The 23,367-nt window shown below is 35.7% G+C and overlaps 3 protein-coding genes across 4 annotated transcripts; 2 read left to right on the forward strand and 1 right to left on the reverse strand.

Annotated features, from left to right (window-relative positions):
* Positions 1–566: 566 nt before the first annotated feature.
* LOC121764832 (WRKY transcription factor 55-like) lies at positions 567–3,609 on the reverse strand. Its single transcript, XM_042160861.1, has 3 exons — positions 3,090–3,609; positions 2,882–3,013; positions 567–1,155 (listed from the first exon to the last, which is right to left on the reverse strand). Exons 1-3 carry the CDS (start codon positions 3,494–3,496, stop codon positions 738–740), a joined length of 957 nt encoding a protein of 318 aa, XP_042016795.1. The 5' UTR covers positions 3,497–3,609; the 3' UTR covers positions 567–737.
* A 2,448-nt stretch (positions 3,610–6,057) lies between these two features.
* LOC121763225 (probable inactive serine/threonine-protein kinase scy1) lies at positions 6,058–17,300 on the forward strand. Of its 2 annotated transcripts, XM_042159179.1 has the most exons (21): positions 6,058–6,352; positions 8,123–8,221; positions 9,300–9,451; positions 9,793–9,865; positions 10,053–10,175; positions 11,187–11,295; positions 12,162–12,241; positions 12,425–12,506; positions 12,882–13,021; positions 13,103–13,213; positions 13,353–13,469; positions 13,584–13,673; positions 14,410–14,463; positions 14,578–14,652; positions 14,776–14,851; positions 15,057–15,156; positions 15,491–15,560; positions 15,707–15,774; positions 16,237–16,346; positions 16,453–16,710; positions 16,795–17,300. In XM_042159179.1, the coding sequence occupies exons 1-21, from the start codon at positions 6,227–6,229 to the stop codon at positions 17,130–17,132; spliced, it is 2,451 nt and encodes an 816-aa protein (XP_042015113.1). In that variant the 5' UTR covers positions 6,058–6,226; the 3' UTR covers positions 17,133–17,300. The 2 variants fall into 2 exon arrangements, with proteins under 2 accessions (XP_042015113.1, XP_042015114.1); XM_042159180.1 differs by lacking the exons at positions 6,058–6,352; positions 8,123–8,221 and having other exon boundaries at positions 9,319–9,441.
* An 800-nt stretch (positions 17,301–18,100) lies between these two features.
* LOC121763226 (transmembrane protein 87B-like) lies at positions 18,101–22,441 on the forward strand. Its single transcript, XM_042159181.1, has 5 exons — positions 18,101–18,656; positions 19,950–20,883; positions 21,401–21,496; positions 21,803–21,939; positions 22,152–22,441. Exons 1-5 carry the CDS (start codon positions 18,382–18,384, stop codon positions 22,324–22,326), a joined length of 1,617 nt encoding a protein of 538 aa, XP_042015115.1. The 5' UTR covers positions 18,101–18,381; the 3' UTR covers positions 22,327–22,441.
* Positions 22,442–23,367: the final 926 nt, after the last annotated feature.

The raw sequence follows: 23,367 nt of genomic DNA on the forward strand, positions 1-23,367 counted from the left end.
GCAGAAATTTTAAATTACAATATAACTTCCTAAACTGAATGAGCGATTTTTTTTTTCATGAGGACCTTAATCATGAATTCATGATTCGTACGTTGCCGCTTTAAGTAATTGGGTTTGTGGTCCAATATTTATTAAAAAAAATGTGACCAATAGAAAAAATATGACAATAAAGATTAATAAAAATGTAAAATAAAAAGTTTATCCCGGTGGTCATGACACTCAATATAGTACCACGAAACAGCCGAGAAGCCCGGTTGACCGCCCCTCCGAGGGCTAAATTTGCGGCCATCCGGATGGAGATGGCTCTAGTTAGGGCCATGTTTCAGCCTCTATCGAGGCTGCCCCATATATATTTCTGTTATGGATGGTCATAGACTCTTATATGGTTTCAAAACTTTTACCAATATTTCTTTTAAATAATGATTAGTGAAAATAAGTGTAGGTGATAATTTCATCCTAAAACGAAGTGTGAAATGATAATTTCATCTCAACACACGTGTGAAACGGCCCATGAGCATAGTAAGAATACAAAAGTAATTTTCTCCATTATTGGTAAAAGACAAAGATTACAAAACTGAATAAATCAAATCAAGTCAGTGTATGCAGCACTACAAATGAGGGTACAAGACAATTTTTGTGACAATGATCAATTTCCGATCGATCAAATATAATTAGCCCAAACTAATTTGGTTTTTCTTTTTTTGTCAACTAAATCATAGTATTTCATCAAAATTGAATTAATCTTTCTTGACCTCAGAATCCCACTTGTCATCCATGGAGGAGAAGATAAGGTCCATGCTGCTGCTGCTGCTGCCGGAGTTGAACATGGCGTCGGCCATATCCGCCACCGGAAGCGGGCAGTCTGCGGGGAAACGGGCAGCGCTGGTGCTGGAGCTGGCGCCGGCAGTAGTGATGTGCATGGAGAGCCAGTGAGAGGTGTTGGCGAGGGAGGAGGAGAGGGGGAGGGAGGTGACCGGCGGTGGGAGGGCTTGCTCCGGCAAGGGGGTGGGGGCAGAAGGGGCCGTGGAGGACAGGTGGCAGGTGTGGGTCCCGCGATATGTGAGCTCGAAGGTGAAGGGGTCGTGGTCCAATCGCTGCACTTGCTTCTTTGCCGGGCAATTGTAGAATTTTTGATGGGTACATCGATAGTAACTCCTGCACAAAAAATATTCTCAATTGTGACGTCGAGTTTAAATGTGTAATTAGTAAAATATAACAAATTAAGAAAAAGAAAATGAATAAAGTAAAAAAAATGATAGAGAAAGTTTTTATAAATATATATAAATGAAAATAATTTTGATGGACTAATCACAATAACAAAATGATACATATATACCTACTATTTTTTTTAAGACGGATGAAGTATTTGTTTTTAATTGCATAATTAATTTTAATGTTCTATATTTAGATCGAATTTGCATTTATGCAAAAAAAGAAAAAGAAATACGTACTAAAATTGAATATGCAAAACCTGTAAGTAACATATTGGGTAATGGATTCATGTAACACATCATAATTTTATCTTTCTAATTGTTACTTTAATTTTTTATGATATATGAAAATAATTAAGAATCACGGTTTACAGTCACACCAACCTCACAAATTAGGAAATGGAGTTGTTTGAATTTACTCATGAAGTTTGGTGAGAAGGTTATATGCTAGTATTATTTTCCCTTTTACCCTTAATACCCTAATATTGTATACGTAACTTAATTATCAATATACGTTTACTTCTTCAATAATGACTGGAATTAAGAACAATAGCTAGCCCAGCTACTAGTTCGAATTAAATGATCATTGAATATAAAAAGAATGAAAATATAAATGATAGGGGTTGAATTAATTAAGTAAATGAAAAAAATTCAAACTCGTGCTTGAAAAGTCAGACTAATGAGATTTCCTCGACATATTATTTTTACTGACCCTAAAGACTTCTTCAATACATGCATCGCTTTCTGTTTTTCTTCAATTATCGTTTGAATTATCAAAGTCAATTCTTAGTTCATTCAATTCAACAAACGTAAGTATCTTTCTTGTTAAATTTGAAACCTACCATTCCACTAAATTTGAATCGTGTTTTCGTGCACCACGACTTCAGTTTTTTTCACATACAAGAAAAGATCATGATGCTTAGAAAATTTTATGGCTTCATGCCCCCATTTGACACTTTCAATCATTTTGCACTAAACACCCCCAAAAAGATTCATTTGTTTTAGAACAATATATCAGTACAATGATTACCATTGATTAAATTACAATGTTTAGTCAACTTATAGTTTTGATTTCATTTTTAGAAGTAATACCCAGTCCTTATTTTATGATAACCTTCTTAATTACCTTTTATGGCAACCTAAACCTTTGAATTTTCAGTGTTTCAAGATTCTAGGATTAAAAAATCTATGTTTAATGGACACAAATAGAGGAATACTTAGGCAATAAACAGGCCAAATGTTCAATAATAATTGCCAACAATATCGAATTTTGATGCCTAGTCTAATGAAAATTGAGTATTGAATGCCAACTCATCATGTGTCACAATATTAATCTTTTCGAGCCCAATATATAGTTTCTCAAATCAAGAACACTGAATATGAAAGTTTCAAAATCTGAATTGCTTTAAGTTTCAGCAGCAAAAAGTAAAAGATTAAATAGTACTTGTTTTCTCTCAAATCAAAACTATGATTTTGAATTATAATTATCTCATATACAAGTATATATAATAACAAAATATAAATTTTCCATATTAGAACTTAGTAATAGTACTTAGGAGGTGAGACACATGATTACACGTCAACCACACTCTCACACGTAGTTAGAAATAATTATCAGCCAACAAAATAAATATGGTGATTGTGAAATAGTATAAGTAAACAAATATTACCTAGGATATTTTGATCCAAGGATTTCCTTCTGCCCATACTTTCTCCATGTATACCCATCTTCCGGCGGAAGATCCAGATTCCCCATTTGCGGCGCCGCCACCGTCGTCACAAACTTACCACCTTCATCCTTCCTATTAATTCCATTTAAATAAAATCACAATCAACAAATTATTTTCTAACTGTACATGAGTACTAGGAAACTCTCACCTCCTCCTGAGATTCCGCGAAGGCGAAGTTCTGATGGAATCCGTTGCATTAGCAGCAGACTGGACCTCCCCGACCGGTCCAGCCCTGCCAACATCCCTTCCACTGCCAAACATTAAATCCAGACTCGGCAGGTACTCGTTGAGCTTGCTCTGGTCACCGAGCATCGTCTGGGCACTGATCAAATCCAACGGCTCACGAGTCGCGCTAGTGCCACCAGGGCCGCGGCGACCGGGAAAACTCATCGAATTCGCTTGAGACACGATAAGTCTCTCCTTAACGCCGTTAAATATGTTAATAATTTCTTCACATGATGCGAGGAGAGCTTCAGGCTGATTGGCCAGCATTGATAGATTCTGTTCCATCTCTTTTGCCAATTTACACCCATACAATATCAGATTTTCCTCCATTTTTTTTACCTTAAAAACAGAAGTAATGTTTTTTTGGTGGGATTTTGTTGCAAGTGGATGTGGGGTATATATATTAATGTAAACAAGAAGGAAATCAAGAATATGGAAAATGAAAAAATTCAAAGTGTTTATGCATGTGTTGAACACGGTGAGTGGAAGAAACTTCAGGAAAATAATGACTTAGTCAGGGTCTAAATTCTTGGCAAAAAATTTCATTTTTTTGGGTCTACCCCATGCCAGTAGTCCACGAGAAGACTTGGCCTCATTGAAACCAAAAAAATTGGACCATGAATTTGAATCTATGACTGATTAAGCATGAATTAAATTCTACGACATTAGTTTACTTATACTAAATGGGATTGGTCCATAGTTCTAGAAATGGATTTAATTAGTTGCATTCATGTTGGTAAATAGTGGCACGACAACTATAATTGCATTTCCTAGTTATTTAGTTAGTTAGAACATGTCACACTCTCATCATACAGGACCATGTATGTATTTCCCCCTAACTATAAGTGGAGAAACAATAAACTTGATAATAGAATATAGATAAAGATAGAAAGAGCACTTTAGTTTGATGTTTTGCCAACATATCTCTCGGTAAATAATACTCCCTCCGTCCTCAATTAGGAGTCACTCTTTGGCCGGACACGAGTTTTAAGAAATGTAAAGAAAAATTGGTTGAAAAAGTTAGTAGAATGTGAGACACTTTTTATATTGGTTTTTATAATAAAATGTGAGTGAAGTGAGTTAGTGGAATGTGAGACCCACTTACCATTTATGGTAAAAAAGAAGAGTGACTCCGAATGGGGGACGGACCGAAATGGAAAAGAGTGACTCTTAATGGGGGACGGATGGAGTAATAATAGATATTAATCCTCTAGTTTTTCGTCGGTAAATCATACTATCTTTTTTCCAGTGAGTTATAGTACTTCCTATTTAGTTATGAGTTCTTCGTTTCACCATTTTTAGTCAATTAAAGATGTTATTTATGTTTTAAATACATCTCCAAAACTTCAAAAACGTCTTCAATCCTATTGTCCCAGCTTAAATTAAGGAATGCAAATGAAAGTCTTTCAAAAAAAACAATAGATTAAAGTATAATGGATAATTGCGTCTTCAACTTAATAACATTTTTCTCCATGCCATTAATTTTGACCATTTAATAAATATTCAGTGCAAGTAATTATGTCTCTAATTTTGTGTCCTTCAAAAATAATAAGTTTCTTGTAGTACGACCATCAACACCGTGCCAACGGGGCTCACTTCGTTTATTTATTTGTTTAATTTTTTTATTTATTATATTAGATTGAATTATAAGTTAATTAATTGATTATAATTGAAAATTAATACTGTATTTGTTTAGGCTAATTGTAAAAAAAATATTTAAAAATTAAAAAAATCGGCGTTCTACCATGTCTTAATTTTTTTTATATTCTCCTGTATGATAGTATGCTATTAAGCTCTTCTTACCTTGTAAGTTTATCCCTGTACATTTTAGTGAAAAAATATATCAAAAAATGAAGACACACAATATGTCGAATTCTTTCGTTATAAAACAATTGAAAAGGTTATCAAAATTATGATACAATCAATATTTTTTTAAAATTATGTAATTGAGTAAGATTTGATCAGTGATTTTTCTTACAATTTGCCAATTTTGTTTTGGGAAGTTCACAAATCATAGATGGTAATAAAAGAATCATATATTCATATGGTTGTACTACGTGACTACGTCCGACGTGTGGTCGACCTCAAAGGAGATTTTGTCTTCTCTTGACCTTCTCATTCGAAAACTAAATTAAATAGATACATATTTAAAAAATATTGAAATAAATTAAATGTCAATAATGCTCACGAATTAGATGAGAGATTAAGTTATAAAGGATTGGTTATTCTACAAACACTTAATAAGTATAAAATGCAACCTATTATAAATGATAAATGATCAATGATCAACTAATATATTCACATCCTCATAGTGCTATTGATGCCATATCACAAATTCATAATCCTAGGGTTAATAGCTAACGAAGAAGCATTTAAATTCAGACTGTATCCAACTTTCAACATATTCTACAAAAATTCCCGTTGTACAATAATTTTGCATCAACACATGAGAAACAATATCATTTTTTTGCAAAAACTAAGGGGAAAGAGTGGTTTGTGTACTCAACTTTCGTTTTTTCTATGAGTTGAGACATTTTCCGAAACTATGTTAAAAATTGGGGATAGAAGATGCTATTAAGCTTTTATAATTTTTTCTTGAATAATGAAATTTTACGTGTTAAGGTGGAATAAAATCGATATGCTAAGATGAATCAATTCATATCACTAAAAATACTAGTAAAAAAAAATTGAAGATATAAAATACCATTAGTTTATTTACAATATAAAATTTGGTTCTTGATCAATGATCATGGCATGTTTATGAGATGTTTTAGTAACATCTAATAATAATAATAATAATAATAATAATAATAATAATTATTATTATTATTATAGTAATATTAATAAATTATGAAAATTCGATATCGGATAGGATAGTGCTTCACTGTTTTGTTGAGGCGAGGATCTCGAAAGAAAAGATGATGAAATTATTAATGAATTAATTCATTGTGAAGAACAATTTTATCCCCTGTTTCGCAGTCTGTCACCGTAGTGTACACCTCTTCTTCCCCGCAAATCTCCCTTCAGATCACCTCTGTCTCTCTCGATTGCGCCGGGAAGATGCTGAAATTTCTGAAAGGAGTCGTCGCCGGATCGGGCGCTGGCCTCAAGGATCTGCCGTATGACATCGGGGAGCCCTACTCTTCTGCGTGGGGCTCCTGGGTGCACTATCGCGGAACCTCTAAGGTGATCCTCTCGATTCCGTTACATCTAGTTGGATTGGCTTCGATTTCATTGGTTTTCATTTCGAATTTCCCCTCAATTTGCGTTACTACCTCGAGATCAAGGTTGCTTGTGCGAAGCTTAATAGTTTTTTCGGGGATTGATTTGTTTGTTATTCTGGAAATTGGTGAATTAGAGCTGGCTGAGGAGCTGGAAAGATTGAAAAACTTTGACGTCGATTAGATTGGATTTGCATTGTTATAAGTTTTTAACATATGGATTTCTATAGCACTGGATTGTGTATATTTTTGAAGTATTAAGATCAATTGCAGAAAAGTATTACAGATTTGGAGTTCTAGGCTCTTCTGAGAATTTTCATACATTCGTAGTTCCATAAGATCTGAAAAAGTTGCAGCCTGTTTTGACTGGAGCATGCTAGCTTGTATTAGATCATTTGTTGTACTTCACTCCTAGTTCCTAGGCTTTGCTCACTTGATTGAATGCAATTAGTTCTTCAAGTTCTTTATGCTTGTAACTGGGGGTTTGCTTCTGTGATGAAATTAGAATACCTTTGACACAAAAGAATTCCCTTTTTTGCTGTATCTTAGTTGATCAAGGACGAAAAATAATGACAAGCTTAGGTAAATAGAATTACCATTTATAATTTCCTAAATTGTAATCCTTAATTCCATCCTTTTGGACATATATTGGCATCAATAAAATAGTCGATCACAGATGGTACTTCCTTTATTTTGATCGACGAAACTTAAATTAGTTCCAAAACTATCCATATTGCTTTATTTCTAATTATTGTTTCTTGGTTAATGATGACACAAATATGAGATGCATTCAGTTATTTGGTCTTGCACCATGGATTTTGTGGGGATGCGATTATTATTTGGTAATGGTGGTAATTGTATATTTCAGTTAGGAAACACTACAATAGAACAAGGGAAAACACTAGACTATAATTTAAGAAACACCAATAGTGGCTAGATGAACTGGTAATGAAAGGCAACTGCAGAATAAATCAGTCGGGATGCAATTTTAGGTTTTTCTATGCTACTATATGTGTATCTAGTTTAGTAACTTGAGTTGAGGCTTTAGAGAGAGGTTGTAGCTTCAGTGATGTCTCAAACCAAGGTACTGGGCCAAGAAGTATGTGATAATATTGAGCTCTATTCATGATTGAACAGCAAAAATAGTAGCTTTTCATATGGGCATATACTACTGATGATAAATTCATCTCTTGCTTTAGAGTCAGACCTCTTTGTTCAGTGTTCACACAAACTTTTCTTCTGATGCTTGGGCTATTTGGTCTCTCCCAACTTGGATACCATAGCTGATTGTGTTATTGTATCTTCTGATTCTTGTTGTTGAAGCGTGTTCTTAGCCCTGGCGAGGACACAGACACACATACACAATAAAAAGAAAGAAAAACAGATAGAACAATAAAAATACTATGTGAGAAAACAATTTTTTTCTGAAGACCGGAGAGAACCAGATGTTATCAATTTGCTGATCAAACTTTACAGTTGTGATTATCATAATCACTTTTGCTTCAGAAACAAATTTGCTTTGCATCTCCAGTACAGCAGATGTGGACGACTAAGCCACTAATATAGGGTGTTCAGTTTTTTTCCTTTGACGGTGGCCTTTGTTGGGGAATTCGCGCATATTATCGTTAAAATTCTGCTTGTACTTTCTGAATTATCACTCTCCGTAACCATTCAGATTGTCTCTTAGACTCTTACTATTGTCTTTTTTCTGTAATCTGCTCTATTTATTTGACAGGATGATGGAGCACCTGTCTCAATATTTTCTCTTTCAGGGAGCAGTGCAAATGATGGACATTTAGTTGCTGGCCGTAATGGTGTCAAACGTTTGCGAACAGTAAGCTTATGATTGATGTTTCTGTTTGATGTTTCTTCTTCTTTCAGTAATCATTATTGTAAGAGTCCTAAGACTACCTTAGTTTATTGTTGAAGTGTGAACCCACATTGCTGATTTATTTCACTGCCATAAATTTGTCACTGGCTATATATTCAGGTTACTAATAGCTAATAGTACATGAACTGAAGCTTGACAGATAATTTTATTATGTAAGCAAAAATGTTAATTACAGGTGAAAGATAGCCTATGTCCTGCCTGAAATTTGACTTGAAAGTTTTCTTTCCTTTGTTAGTGCTTTGCATGGCTTACTTTAACCCATACTGCGGAAACCTTTCCATTTTTAGAAGGGAAAAGGGGGTATTGAGCTTATAAGCTCTTTAAAACAACTTATAAGCTGTGTAAGCTCTTGAAAGGTGCTTTACAAAACTAGCTAGTAAGCAACTTTTAAGATCTAAAATTAAGCTCCAACAGCGTGTAAGCTCCCTAAAGATGTTTATCAACCCCATCTTATTTTTCGTGATCTTATAAGCAACAACTAATGACAAAAAAGTCAATAATAATTTAATAACCCTATTAAGTTTTGCTATTTCCAAAATATACTTTTACCATTTCATCTATCCCTCCTCTCTAACTCACTCTCTTTCTCTTACTCGTATTCTCTCTCTAACTTATAAGCTCATTTCTCCAAACATTAAGATAACTTATAAGATCTTGTGATATTACATCATGTGAGCTATTGAAATATCTTATAAGTTATAAGATATTAAGATGTTGGAGCTTATAAAATGTCTAAAACAAGTTTAGCCAAACTCCCTCTAATAAATGAAATTCCTGATAAAAATATACCTCAAGTACCCATAGATTTTATATTTAGAATTTGGAAGCCTTTACCTGTGATTTTCTCAATAGAAGATTGTGTAACTTAAAATAAGCTCACATCGTTTTCTTGACAACAATTTCTTCATCTCTACAATATCATTCCAGTTCGCCGAGTTTGTAGAATGGAATGCATTCTGCTTTCCTAAGGCACTTATCTCATTTTTTACTTTTCTCATAGTTTTTGTTCATCTTCTTTCAGGTCAGGCATCCAAATATTTTGTCATTTCTGCACAGTACTGAGGCTGAAACTTTAGATGGTTCTACTACTAAGGTGACCATTTACATTGTGACAGAACCTGTTATGCCACTTTCAGAAAAGATCAAGGAACTGGGACTGGAAGGTAGCCAAAGGTGAAAATTGAGGCATTCTGTTAGTTGCAGTTTCAAAAGTTTTTTATATTGATGTTATTTCTTTTGTTTGAACTGATGATAAGTAAATTGTTTATACTCTGATCTGATGTACCTTGTGCCATGATTTTGGGAAGTGTGAAAATGTAGCAAGTTAGTTATCTTTTATCTTTTATGTTGTTATTTGTTATTGTTATAATCACTGGCCTATTATTTTGAAATTTTCAGAAGTGTTGAGAACCTATATTCTGTTTAAGATATCTATTTGAGTACATCCTTAGGCTCTGCTCTGTCTTCATGTTTCTGGAATTAAAAGTTGAGAGTTTATACCTGCCTTGTGTCAGGGATGAATATTACGCATGGGGATTGCACCGGATATCTAAAGCTGTGAGCTTCCTGAATAACGATTGTAAATTGGTAAGCATCTTAAATGTTAAACCTTAGCATATTTGTTTATCTTTTTTTTTCTTTGTAGACATGTTCAAGTAAATATGATTTGGTATTACCTGAATAAAAACTCTTTGGGGATGATTCACTTTCCAGTTATTGGCAGGATTTGATTTATTCTAGTCAAGCATGATATTTTGTGTGCTGGTTGCTTCAGGTTCATGGTAATGTTTGCATGGCCAGTGTTGTTGTCACCCAAACTTTGGACTGGAAACTCCATGCGTTTGATGTTTTATCCGAGTATGACGGAAACAATGAAGCAGCAACAGGACCAATGCTTGTGAGTTCTCAGTTTAATCTCTTTTTGCCATTCTTTGTCTGCCTTGTGTTGGACATCAACAAATTTGCTTGGTCTAGTTAAGGGAAAAGTAGAACTGATTGCTAGATATTAATGATGTTATGATAAGACCATCTTATCAAAAGAAGCTGTATTAATAAATTTTTAAGTATGGGCTTTACTGCCATCCTTTTTCATTTATTGAGTTTGAACATGTCCTATTCTACTGTTTCGCGAATAGCTCAAGATGCAATATCAATATCTAAGACTGCAAAAGAAAAACTGACCCTTGCATACAAATGCATTTGGTGAAACACATGAAACTTGCACCTGAAGGAATTAGCTTTAGTTGGCTTCATTATACTTTAGTTTCTGTGTTTCCTGGAGTTGGTAATTTCATATTTTTGCTGAATTTGTAGAAGTCGTTTTAAAAAAATATTTCCAATCTCTTACCAGTCATTTCCGAAGATCTGTTTCACATGTAAGAAAAGCCAATCGATTTTTATAAGCATCACATGACCTGATCCAAATGTATTCCTAAAACATATCGGAAATTTGTAATAGAGGGGATGCACTGTTTCACTGATTTAGCATATAATTATTTAGTTACTTAGGCCTCTGGTCTTCAATAAAAATGTTTGGTTTGTTGTTCACAAAATCAATAATGTTTTCTAAATAGTTATTGCTTTCCAAAATTCTCACACAGATGTATTTACTTTTCAAATTATGTATGGGATTCGTATTTTGAACTTGTAGAATTGTAACCTGGACCTGTTTGGCACATGCAGCTTATTGTAATGATGATTATTTTTTTTCTTTTTCCCTGTTTACTTTCTTTCTTGTATCGTTACCGACCAAAAGTATGTGGTGTCTTCTAATCTAGTGTCCATATTTCTCAATACATGTTTAGTGAAAAATTCATTGCTGCTGTTTCTGTTGTTTTTTGACTGAAGGCTGTGTTAGATGATCTAATGGCTATTTATGCTTTCTGTTTCTGCTCAATTTGGGACACAGCAATATGAATGGCTTATTGGTTCACAATACAAATCAATGGAGTTGTCAAAATCAGACTGGTCAGCTATCAGAAAATCTCCACCTTGGGCTCTAGATTCTTGGGGTTTAGGTAAGTGTGTATTTTGGAATCTTGGATAGGCATTATAGTTATTGTGAATAAGAGGTTGTAAGTTATGCAGCAGGAATGAAATATAAGTCTGTGTTCTAAGATTCATAAGTGATTGTTACTCTTTACTATGTCTCATTCCTCTATATACGTAATGAAGTAAAGGAACAGTTATCCTAATCCTAGTAAAGGAACAATTATCCTAATCCTTGTAATCATTAATTGATGGTGATGAAAGGTTTATTTCAGCTTAATTATGGGTTGACTGAACTATGATGATATCTGAACTAAAGTCTCTGCTTCTGTTTTAAGATGTAAGTTTCCGCTTTTTACTTTTTATAAATGTGAAATTTATCTGATCAACTTATTGTCATTCTCAAAATCAATTTCCAAATCTACTATCATTTCAAATAATTTCATGAATGTAGCAGAATTCTCTAGTATACATAGACCCGACATTTTTACATTACATAAGCTCATACAACCAACATGCTCTCATAGTCTGAATTGCAAACCTCATTGAAATGCATCTCCATTGTTCCTGGAAACCTCTTGAAAATATTTTCAATGCCTAGCTATGCGGGATCTATAAAAGTTGGTTTGAAAATAATCCCAAGAAGCTGAAGGCAACCTCGTTGAATGATGTTCCAGTGTGTAAAATTCATCCACTGGTTACACTTCAATCCCTCCTTATGAGTTCATCTGTTTACTTATTTTATATGGAAGCTACTCTCAAATCTATAACTTTTTCTTGGATTACCTTATTTTCTCTTCACTGTGCAGCTATCCTTTTCTTTTCATTTCTCTTTACACAAAATGTTAAGTCAAATTGATTCTTAAAATATTATACTTTTTCTTGGGTGTATTAGGCTGCTTAATATATGAGCTCTTCTCTGGAATGAAATTGGGTAGAACTGAGGAATTGCGGAATACAACTAATATTCCAAAGGTGAGATAGCTTTATTACCTTCGCATACTATATCATATTTCCAATTTCAGTGTCATTTTGAAATTTATTTAGCCATAGGATATCTTCATTAAAAGGCAAGGCTTATTTGAGTTTCTTCAGCATCCATTTGATTTGATAATTTCATTTTCATTTAAAAATTGTTTATTCTTCTTTTGATGACAGTCCTTACTTCAAGATTATCAGCGTCTCTTGAGCTCCATGCCCGCTCGCAGGTTGAATCCATCAAAGCTTCTAGAGAATAGTGGTGAGTTATGGGTTTCATCCTGCTATAGTTAACTTGTCCTGTTATAATTTAAGTTTGTCTTATTTTCCTTAATACTCTGCGTGTTGGTGGATGGATCACCATTTTTGCTTTCCAATATTTTGTTATCTCATGGGAATAGTTACATTTTCCCTTTCTGATTTCATCCTCCCTGGATTACTTGAGTTTCCCACTAAGCTGAAAAATGTATTTATGGAATGTCCATAGCAATGTCGTTTCCTTTTTGAAGCTTCTGCTAGATTAGCAGTCCTAATTATATCACTCAGTTTTTTCTCGCAAGAGAGAACATTCTTATTCATGACTTCGCAAATGTAGAATCTTTTTTATGGACTAAAGTCTGGCAATATGTTTTGACAGAATATTTCCAAAATAAGCTGGTGGACACAATACAGTTTATGGAAGTACTTAACTTAAAGGATAGTGTAGAAAAGGATAACTTTTTTCGTAAGCTTCCAAATCTTGCCGACCAGCTTCCCCGCCAGATAGTTCAGAAGAAGGTATCTCATTTAGCCTGAAATCTTTAGCAGTTTAATTGTATCCCTGCCACTTCTAACTTATTGCATTTTCGTTTTTTCTAGCTGCTTCCTTTGCTAGCATCAGCATTAGAATATGGTTCTGCTACTGCACCCGCTCTGACGGCATTGTTAAAAATGGGTTCTTGGCTTTCACCAGAAGAATATGGTGTTAAGGTCACTATTACTTAGCATACTCCACGGGGGGCCTTCTTGTGTCCTGCTTTTGTTTGTGTGAGCTGTATTGTCTATAAATGGGGCTCACACAATTTCTAGTTAATTTGTATTGAACTTATTATCACTATATTCTTTTTAGATATTACCAACAATTCTCAAACTTTTTGGTTCAAATGACCGTGCTATTCGCGTCGGTCTTCTTCAACATATTGATCAATATGGCGAGTCATTATCTGCACAAATGGTTGATGAGCAAGTAAGCTTTTATGTGATTCTTTATAATCTATAACTCAATATTCTTTGTAAGTGCACGCAGTTCAAATATGCCATCTAGAAGATTGGGAAGTGACAATTTTTTTTTCTATAATAGGTTTACCCTCATGTTGCAAACGGCTTTTCCGATACATCTGCTTTCCTAAGGGAATTGACACTAAAGTCCATGCTTGTCCTGGCTCCAAAGGTAAGTGAAACTTCTATTTACATGGTTCAGTCATACGTAACTATGTTGTGTCCAGTAGCGCCTGGTACGCGTAGGGTCTGTTATTTGATGACTTCATTTCTGGAATAGGAGTGGAATCTCCTATTCCACTCTTGAGTAAATGCACAATAAAACCCTGAAGATCATGTTAATGCTTTGTTGTTGAGGAGTCTTAGTTGAAGCTGTTTTCTATGCAGACTGCCGTTAAGTTGTATGAATTTTTCATATACTCCCTCCATCCACAACCAGCAGTCTTGGCAGTGGACGGGATGGGTTGTAATGCAAAATTAGTAAAGTAGAGAGATAGAGAGAAAAAGTGGATGAAGCCTTGTTAGTGAAAAGGGCCCCACCTCATTAGAAAGAGAAACTTACCAAAACTAGAAGGGTACTAATTTTGTTGTGAACTACCCAAAATGGAAAAAACAGGACTATTGGTTGTTGATGGAAGGAGTATATAATTTAATTTCTGAGCAGTATAACATCCCAAAATGAGGGTACAGTGGTTTTCAATTTTTAAGTGCATAGCAGGCATGCTGCAATTAGTATGCTAATATTAGGTAGCTTAGATGATTCAATAACAATCCTAATCCTTACAGTAGTTAATAACTTATAATGGATAGGCTGATAGTAGGAGTTAAACACTGTTTATTTCCTTTCCATGGTTCATTGTCTTTTCCCACTTAGTAATGTATTCATCTACCATCTATTTTCTTTGCAGCTGTCGCAGAGAACAATATCAGGGTCATTGTTGAAGTTCCTTTCGAAGTTACAGGTGTGCACTCTATGTTTAGTTTCTTCCCTACTTTTGACTATATCCTATGATATTGGTTTTAGAGTGTTGGGTTGGACTCTGAGATTTCAGTTTCTGAATTCGTTTGTGACGCAGGTTGATGAAGAACCTGCCATTCGTACAAATACTACCATACTACTTGGAAACATTGCCAGTCACCTTAATGATGGGGTGGGTACTAAGTTTTCCATCCTGATTATCCTTATGTTGATCTCGAAGAGGTTACACCTTACTTTCTGACTATTTTTCTGGTTCTGGGACACCATTGTTGATTGAAAATTTGTTGCAAAGCAGACAAGGAAAAGGGTGTTGATAAATGCGTTCACAGTTCGAGCTTTGCGTGATACTTTCTCTCCAGCCCGAGGAGCAGGTAAAGCCTAACTTGTTTTCTTGACCTTATATTGTCTGGTCCTGTAATAAGGCAACTTTTGAGTTAGCCTCTTCATTGTATTTGTCTTTAGCCTTTCTGTTTAGTCAAGTTCCTGCTCAGCATGTTCATACACATGGACCTAAAGGTTCCCCTCTTTCTGTTGTGCCTTCTTCCTATCCATTCATGCTACTTCTTTCCTTGTCAGGTATTATGGCTTTAACTGCCACTAGCTCTTATTACGACGCAACTGAGATTGCAACTCGCATTTTGCCAAACATTGTTGTCCTGACTATTGACCCTGACAGGTAGTATTCCTTTCTTTCTAAGTGATTAACTTATTTGTTGGACCCTCGATCACTATTGTTCACCCAATCTTTACAATATATTGCTGAGGTTCTTTCATCAATCATACCCCATGCCTTGCTCGGGTTCATGTCTTGATAGGGATTTGTGGTTAATAAAATTTAATTTTGAAAAATTTCACGCAATTCTGTGATTTACTCTATGGTTCACCTAAATGAAGCATCCCTGAAACCTTTCGTGGTTTGTAATAATGTCACGTCATCTTCATTTTCCTATTTCTTAATTACCTTTTTTGTAATCAAGCTACTTGTGCTGTTATTTATTTGCCTGCCACAGTGATGTCCGGTCAAAAGCATTCCAAGCTGTTGAACAATTTTTGCAATTAGTGAAACAATTCCATGAAAAGGTTTGTAGCTAATCACCTCTTTTATACAGTAGTATAATCTTTTTTTTAAAAAAAAGAGGTTTTCGAAATATAAATCATTCTTGGCTCTTCCTCTCCTCCTCTTTCATTAGATGCATTTATTGAGTATTTCTGTTGATTCTTTGTAGACATCTGGGGATGACACAGGTGCAGCTGGAGCACATTCATCTATGCCTGGAAATGCTAGTTTACTAGGGTTAGTGAGCTTTACTACATCTTTATCATTTAATATATCAATGATCCTGGGACCACCTTTTGTGAGTCTGATGATAAGCATCAGCTCTTATTAAGCAATTGAAGGTTATTCCATCTTTTCTTACTAAACATTTCCTTCTCTTATGTTTTTTTGAACCTAGAGTTGTGCAAGTGCATAGTGATATAGATGTATACTGTATAGACACATCTAAGTATTAGAAATTAGTATGGATATACTAACAGATAAATAGTTTTAATTGGCTTATGTGAACATAGATTTATAGACACATATGTTAATGCAAGCTTTGATTTTGAGTATGGCTGGTACTCTTCGAAGCATATGTAGATTAAAAATCTACATGTTCGTCTTTACCCTGCATAAATTCTTACTAAAGTATATTACTAATACTAGTTTGTATGTGTTTATACTCAAACCTTATAGTCATTAAATATGGTGATGCAGATGGGCGATGAGTTCTTTAACTTTGAAAGGCAAACCTTCTGAACAGAGTACCCTTGCTTCAACAAGCTCAGGCGTGCCTCTTTCGTCTTCAATCTCCAATGCCAGCTCTGGTGCGTGAACTGTTGGATCATTTTCGCAATTTTTTTTACCTAAGCATATCATGTGCATTTCTTGGATGACATGGTCGTTGCTGATATCTGTGTTTGGATGCCACAGTGACGGATGAAGCAAATGTAGCACAAGTACGAGTAAATTCCAGGACAGATTTAGCTGATTTATCCGACAACCCTCCACCCGCATCACCTACGTCGACAGATGGGTGGGGAGACCTTGATAATGGCATTCGCGGAGAGCAGGATAATGACAAAGATGGATGGGATGACATTGAACCACTGGAAGAGCCTCGACCGTCAGCAGCACTTGCAAGTATCCAAGCAGCTCAAAAACGGCCTGTTTCTGCACCAAAAACACAAGGTACCATCCTCTTCGCGTCTCTCCTCTTAAACTTCTAAGAGCATTACAGAATTTATACTTACCTAGTATGGTATTTTGGTCCAGCTTCAAATTCAAGACCAAAGAGCACATTGAAGGCGAGTAAAGATGACGACGACGACTTGTGGGGCGATGCAGCTTCGAATACAAAATCCAGCAAAGCAGTTGACGAGGATGATCCTTGGGGTGCGATCGCAGCCCCTGTCCCAAAATCATCTTCCAAATCATTGAATCTGAAATCCAGTGCTTCTGTCGGCGATGATCTTTGGGCATCCATTGCAGCGCCTCCGCCTACAGCAGGAGGGAACAAGCCACTGTCGGGTGCACGAGGCCGAGGAGCTAAACCTGCTGCCCCTAGACTAGGTGCTCAAAGGATAAACAGATCGTCGTCAGGTACGAGTTAGGTACCTCAGTTTATAGATGAGTCTGTAATTTTTTTGGTCACTAAAAGAGCACTCAGCAACATTTCGGACGATTTTGTGTTGTATTTGTCTGCTAAAACCATACTCCATTTGTCATCTGTAACAGAATGCATTTCAGCTAAAGCACATATTCTTTTCACTTTGATAAAACTACTATTCTTTTCGACTTTAGGTTACTTGTCAAGTAATGTACAATATTTTCTTGACTATATTATGTGTTTCTACTCATTTAAATTTTTGTATTTTTTCTCAATATTTTGTGATGTCGTCGATAAAACCTTCTCCGAAAAGTATTTTAACAGTAATATTAGTAGATGACTAGATGTTATGCAAACCAACTCTTTTTCTATCCATATCAGCATTTCTTGTAGAGGTTATCATCTCAACATAAATATCATTATAATTTGGCAATATTTGGCGATTCTTGATTTGATTAAGCTGGATGAAAGGACATCAATTTCAATATTGGATTTTTGGATTGCGAGATATCGAGAATTCTCACCAGTCCGGTCCCGGACTCTTTCTTTGCAACATGTTTGACTTTCCGGCCACAGTTATTTAGGTGGTGTTCCGAGATTGAAGATATCAAATTCTACTGGGAGCACGGACTTGTTCCGGCCACCTCAATCCTAACAACGGTTTCATTAGATATCACAAGTAAAAGTAAACAAGAATAATTGAAATTGTGAATTATAGCAAAATACTAGTAATTCACAATCGAAAGGATTCCAGATTGTAAAGTTAGTACATAAAATAAAGTAGTTAGAAGATAAAATAATAAAAGTGGATATTACTATTTTTTACTCTTGTCTTCAATAAATAGTTTACTTTTCTTTACATAGTTTGGTCTCAGTTCGCACTATTAATACAATAGTTTGGTCTCAATTCGCACTATTAATACAATCAATAATAAAAGTAGAATCACTAATTGTGTTTTAATTAATATCATTATTAAATTCGATATCATATAACAAAAAAAGTCAGAAGCTAGGCAAAAACATGGAGAAAAATAAATACACTCTTCAGTAGCTTGAACACACTCATACAGATCTTCGTCTTCTTCCTCCATCCTCTGCAAATTCCTAAATTTTCCCTTTTTTCTGTTTATTGTTTCATCATATTTCGCATTTAATTCTCGGATACTAATTCCTATTTCATTTTTCCATTTCCTTTTAAAAATCATCTATCGAGAAAGAGAGAGAGTTGGAAAAAGGGGGCAGAGAGAGGGGAAATGGTGTTAAGAGGAGGCATTCAATGCGATCTACTGTTGGCCAATGGAAGAAAAATACCAATTATTTTTGTGCTGTTGGTGCTGATTTTAGTGAGTGAAAACGGAGTGAGAGCGTCGATCCACGAGTATAAGAATGAAGCTTTCATCCCTCGTTTCAATTCCTTCTTCTTTCACGGCGGCAGTGAAGGGCTCTATGCTTCTAAGGTTCTCGACCCTCCCAAAAATACGCCCACTGATGATAATAGTAAACCCCTCAATGGAAAATCCTTTATCAGGTAACATGATTTTTAGTATTCTTTGGGTACTGTACAAATTGATTGTGAAAATACTGCATTAATTTGGGACCTTATTTTTTGTTGAGATTTTTGTTTGGAGTGATCTTATAAAGTTGTCATATCATAATTAGTTGGTCACAATGAGAGAAGACATGGATGGCATGGTATATCTTTTTCTTTTGTTCTTGACTGTGTTGTGGTATATATAGGGCTCCATCGGTTCAAAGTGTCTATATTTCTCAGTTTCTGTTTCGAAGGAGTGCACTGAGTTTTAAGGAATATAGATTCACTATTGTATAACTACGGATTATTGTGCATTATGATAAGTTAAGCCCAAAAACTCTTGCGGATGATCGATGTATAGTTGTATACTCTGATTTTTGCCTCTTTGGCTGAACTAGGCTAAAATTTTTCGCAGTTGGCTAGCGCGTAGGTCTCATAGCTCCTGAGTAGTCTTTTGCTGCAAAATTGACTGCAGGGAGGGGCATATGATCACCTACATATGTTATGTAACTTATGTCTTCTGGGCCAAAGCACTATTTGCTTATTGAGCTAAATCACGATGCTTAACAAACTTTTGTATGGGTCCAATTTGGTATTTGTAGTTGCTTAGCTTGTAACTGTTTTATAAGTTGCTTACCGTCTGCCTGAAATGTTGATAATGCCGATCAGACCATAATTTTAGGTTGACCTGTCTCATCTGTCCTCAAAATGTGAATCAGCATACATCAGTTGAGAATGAACTAGGTTTTTTGGAATACAAAGATTGGCACAACCTGGAGTTTCCACTACTTGCTAGAGTTATTTGATAGGGTGTATGCTATGTTGCATTCCTCTTAACAAAAAGATGTAGATTTCGTTACAAGCTAATTAGTGCTTACTGTGCTGCTTACATAATGTGACATGTAGGTTGCCGAGTCTCTATGAATCCTAAACTCAGCATCAAGTAGTGGTTAGTATTGAAATTTCTACTGCCTAGTTTAGTAGTGTTCTGTTGTTTGTTTCCTTTATGTTAGTCTTTGCCATCTTCACATTGTCGTTGTTTGTTTGAACAATCAATTAAGATTCTAATTGTGTGGATGAATTTGTGGGATACCAATGTTGTCTACATACAAAATTGTACTACTTATACAGCTCAATTGTTTCCATGCTGTCAATGCAAACATCCATGTGGGTGTCTATTGAGTTTCTCACTAACTTGGTGGAATGAAGTTTTATGGTGATATCAGGCACAGTACTTTTTGTTTGTTGTCTAAAAAAGTGTAACTGTCACTTTATTCTATCCTGTTTTAGGTTTGAATCTGTCACGTTTAGGAGACCTGCAGAGGTTGCCCTAAAGCAGAATGATTATCAGCAGAGTACTGGAGTGGTAGAGGCCATTATAGTTGAGGTTAAAGACAGTGATAAGATAGGAAGAGCTTATATGAACTCCAACGCAATATGTTGCAATCGTACTCTTGCGAAGGAAGGGGTCTGCAAGGTTGGTGAGGTCATTATCCGTAATTCTCCTGATAACCCGGAGTGGCCAAAGAGGCTTCAGGTTTCATTTGAGGGCGTCAATGAAGAGGCTAAGATGGACATCCAAACTGTTGAGATTAACAGAACTGGTATGTACTTTCTATATTTTGTGGTCTGTGACCCAGAGCTGAAGGGCACATTAATTAGTGGAAGAACTGTCTGGAGAAACCCAGAAGGTTATCTGCCTGGGAAAATGGCACCAATGATGAAACTTTATGGTTTTATGTCCCTTGCGTATCTTATTCTTGGTCTCTTGTGGTTTCTGCGGTTTGTACAACAGTGGAAAGATATAATACAACTGCATTACCAAATCACCGCTGTGATTGGTCTAGGAATGTGTGAAATGGCTCTTTGGTACTTTGAATATGCAAACTTTAATGCCACTGGCAGCAGACCAATTGGGATTACACTATGGGCAGTTACATTCACAGCTATAAAGAAAACAGTCTCCCGCCTTCTGCTGCTCGTGGTGTCAATGGGTTATGGTGTTATGAGACCAACTTTAGGAGGAATAACTGCCAAAGTAACTCTTCTCGGCATGGTTTATTTCATGGCATCAGAAGCGCTGGAACTTGTTGAACACTTAGGAAATATCAATGATTTTGCTGGAAAATCCAGGCTCTTTTTGGTACTACCAGTAGCACTTCTAGATGCATGCTTTATTGTTTGGATATTTTCATCCTTATCCAAAACATTGGAGAAGCTCCAGGTTATTATCTGTCTTCCTTTGTCAAATAAGAGAACCATTTCTAAAATCTTCTTTCAAGGTTGTTGTTTTACTTTCAGTGGGAAGGATGTAGCAGTAAAACTTGACCATTTTCAATTGATGAATGAGTAATTTTTGTATCTTAAACTGATATGTGAAATAATACATGTGAACCAATTGGTGTTTCGAGTATTATTCATTTTTACCAGATCCTTGTGCTGTAGAAATTAGGTTCTATTTAGAATGTATGGTTTTCCAATTTATGTGAAATTTAGAACCATCATTAAACTGTACCTGCTCAAAACTACCTGGTTTAATATGTTGATTGCCGTTCTCTTACACGTTGTATCGGAATTTCGCTAGCCCTTTTTATTCTTGATATAGAAGAACACAAAGTGCTTAGATATTCTTTCTACTAGCTTCATATTAGTGTGATTTGGCAGGAGCCCCTGCTTTATATCTCAAAGTATTTACTCACTCATAACTACTTAATAAAGTTCAACTCTGTGTTTGGGATCAGATACGGAGAAGCATGGCAAAGCTTGAGCTTTATAGAAAGTTCACCAATTCTCTGGCAATATCCATTCTGCTCTCAGTAGCTTGGATTGGCTACGAGGTAATTCTACACCCCTAGTATATATTTGCCCAAACTTTCTATCATTTGCTTAGCTGCTGGTCGGTGTTTCTTACTTATATAGCTGTATCATCCCACAAAATTAACACAATATGTGATTTGTGAGGGGGAATGGCTGCGGGTTTTTACAATAAAATAACATTAAGCTGCCCCTTTCTCTTAGCCCTCAGTTTCAATAAGAAGCTCTATCTACGATCTTAGATACAGAGCAAAAGAATTATAGAAGTTCCTTGCGTTTGTTTTTGTGCTATAATTGCCAAAAACTTGACATGACTTTTTGCTTGTCAGTTGTATTTCAATGCCAGTGACCCCCTTAGTGAATCGTGGCGAAGAGCGTGGATTATCCCAGCTTTCTGGATGTTGCTTGCCTTCATCTTGTTGGTAGTCATATGCATCCTTTTCGCCCCTTCTAATAACCCAACCAGGTAACTTCTATATATTATTGTTGGCTTTCTAACTCTAATTCAATTGATTCCATCAATGTCACTTTCTTCCATAATGATACTGAAATCTATCCCGATTGAGTTGACACTCTTGATCAGTTCACAATATTAGGCCAAGGCTTGGAAGCTATTGAACAGTTGAATTGATTTCAAGATTGTGATCTAATCTCTGTGAACCAATTGAATTCTTGTAGGTATGCACATGAGACTGGTGAAGACGAAGAAGAAGGCATATCACTGACCGGTGCTGGAGTCGTAGTGGGTGGAGAGTTGGCATCGAAAGTTGAAAGGAAAGAAAGGAAGGCGTCGATCACATCGGATCATGTTTTCGGTTTAGGGGAAGATGTTGAGGAAGACAAAAGAGAATGATGATGATGATGGCAGCTTATGTTTATATGTGCATATATCTACAAAAAAACATCCACTCTGTAAACACTACTCAACTAACTGAATTTATACAATCTAATAAACTTTGCAAACAAAAGTTCCTTTCCTTATTGGTTTTTTTTTCTAGAGTTAATAATGTCTCTTTTCTGTCAACCAAAGATATAGAGTAAAACAGTGAAGATGGGTTAATTTTTGATAAATAAATAAACTTTCAATAATTTTTGTTTAGACGGGTAGTGAATAGATTCTTATTGATTGATTTACAATGTACAGAGTTCATCCTCTTATAGGCTACACAAGGATGTATAAAAGGTAAACCTAAATTTATATTAATTGTGTTCTATCTAAGGTAAATATTCTCTATATCAATTCCAATATCAATTCCTTGTAATGCTCCTGATTTCTTTCCTACACTCCCCCTCAAGTTGAGTGACGGGGTTTCTGATACTCAACTTGCCCAATACTTCTCGGAATGACTTCGAGTTCACAGCTTTCGTCAAAATGTCAGCCAACTGATCCTCAGATTTGACATACGGCATCTCCACCACCTTAGCTTCAATGTTCTCCTTGATGAAATGCCTATCCACCTCCACATGCTTGGTTCGATCATGTTGAACTGGATTTTCTGATATACTGATTGCCGCCTTGTTATCACAAAACAACCTACATGGTTGTACAGGTCGTAGGTCCAGCTCTGCCATGAGCTTTCTTAGCCATAGTATCTCCGTTAATCCACTCTTGATTCCACGGAATTCGGCCTCTGCACTGGATAGTGCTACCACTTTTTGCTTCTTACTCCTCCATGTCACAAGGTTTCCTCCCACGAAGGTGAAATAGCCGGCAGTCGATTTTCTATCATTTGGGTTGCCAGCCCAATCAGCATCAGTGAAACCATGAACCTCCATATGACCATGTTTCTCAAACATAAGTCCGTGTTCAACTGTTCCCTTCAAGTATCGAACTATCCGCACTACTGCCTCCCAATGCTCTTCTTGGGGTGCATGCATGAACTGACTTACTACT

The sequence above is a fragment of the Salvia splendens genome, chromosome 14 (assembly GCF_004379255.2).
Source record: "Salvia splendens isolate huo1 chromosome 14, SspV2, whole genome shotgun sequence".
Classification (NCBI taxonomy): domain Eukaryota; kingdom Viridiplantae; phylum Streptophyta; class Magnoliopsida; order Lamiales; family Lamiaceae; genus Salvia; species Salvia splendens.

Bases quoted from the DNA above. Each gene is read 5' to 3' on its own strand.
- LOC121764832 (XM_042160861.1), bottom strand. From the start codon at position 3,496: ATGGAGGAAAATCTGATATTGTATGGGTGTAAATTGGCAAAAGAGATG. The intron at 3,014-3,089 runs GTGAGAGTTTCC...TGGAATTAATAG, and splicing joins TCGCGGAATCTCAGGAGGAG to GAAGGATGAAGGTGGTAAGT. The intron at 1,156-2,881 runs GTAATATTTGTT...TTTTTTGTGCAG, and splicing joins CTTGGATCAAAATATCCTAG to GAGTTACTATCGATGTACCC.
- LOC121763225 (XM_042159179.1), top strand. From the start codon at position 6,227: ATGCTGAAATTTCTGAAAGGAGTCGTCGCCGGATCGGGCGCTGGCCTC. The intron at 11,296-12,161 runs GTAAGTGTGTAT...TGGGTGTATTAG, and splicing joins TCTAGATTCTTGGGGTTTAG to GCTGCTTAATATATGAGCTC. The intron at 14,852-15,056 runs GTAAAGCCTAAC...TTTCCTTGTCAG, and splicing joins CTCTCCAGCCCGAGGAGCAG to GTATTATGGCTTTAACTGCC.
- LOC121763226 (XM_042159181.1), top strand. From the start codon at position 18,382: ATGGTGTTAAGAGGAGGCATTCAATGCGATCTACTGTTGGCCAATGGA. The intron at 18,657-19,949 runs GTAACATGATTT...ATCCTGTTTTAG, and splicing joins AATGGAAAATCCTTTATCAG to GTTTGAATCTGTCACGTTTA. The intron at 20,884-21,400 runs GTTATTATCTGT...GTTTGGGATCAG, and splicing joins AAACATTGGAGAAGCTCCAG to ATACGGAGAAGCATGGCAAA.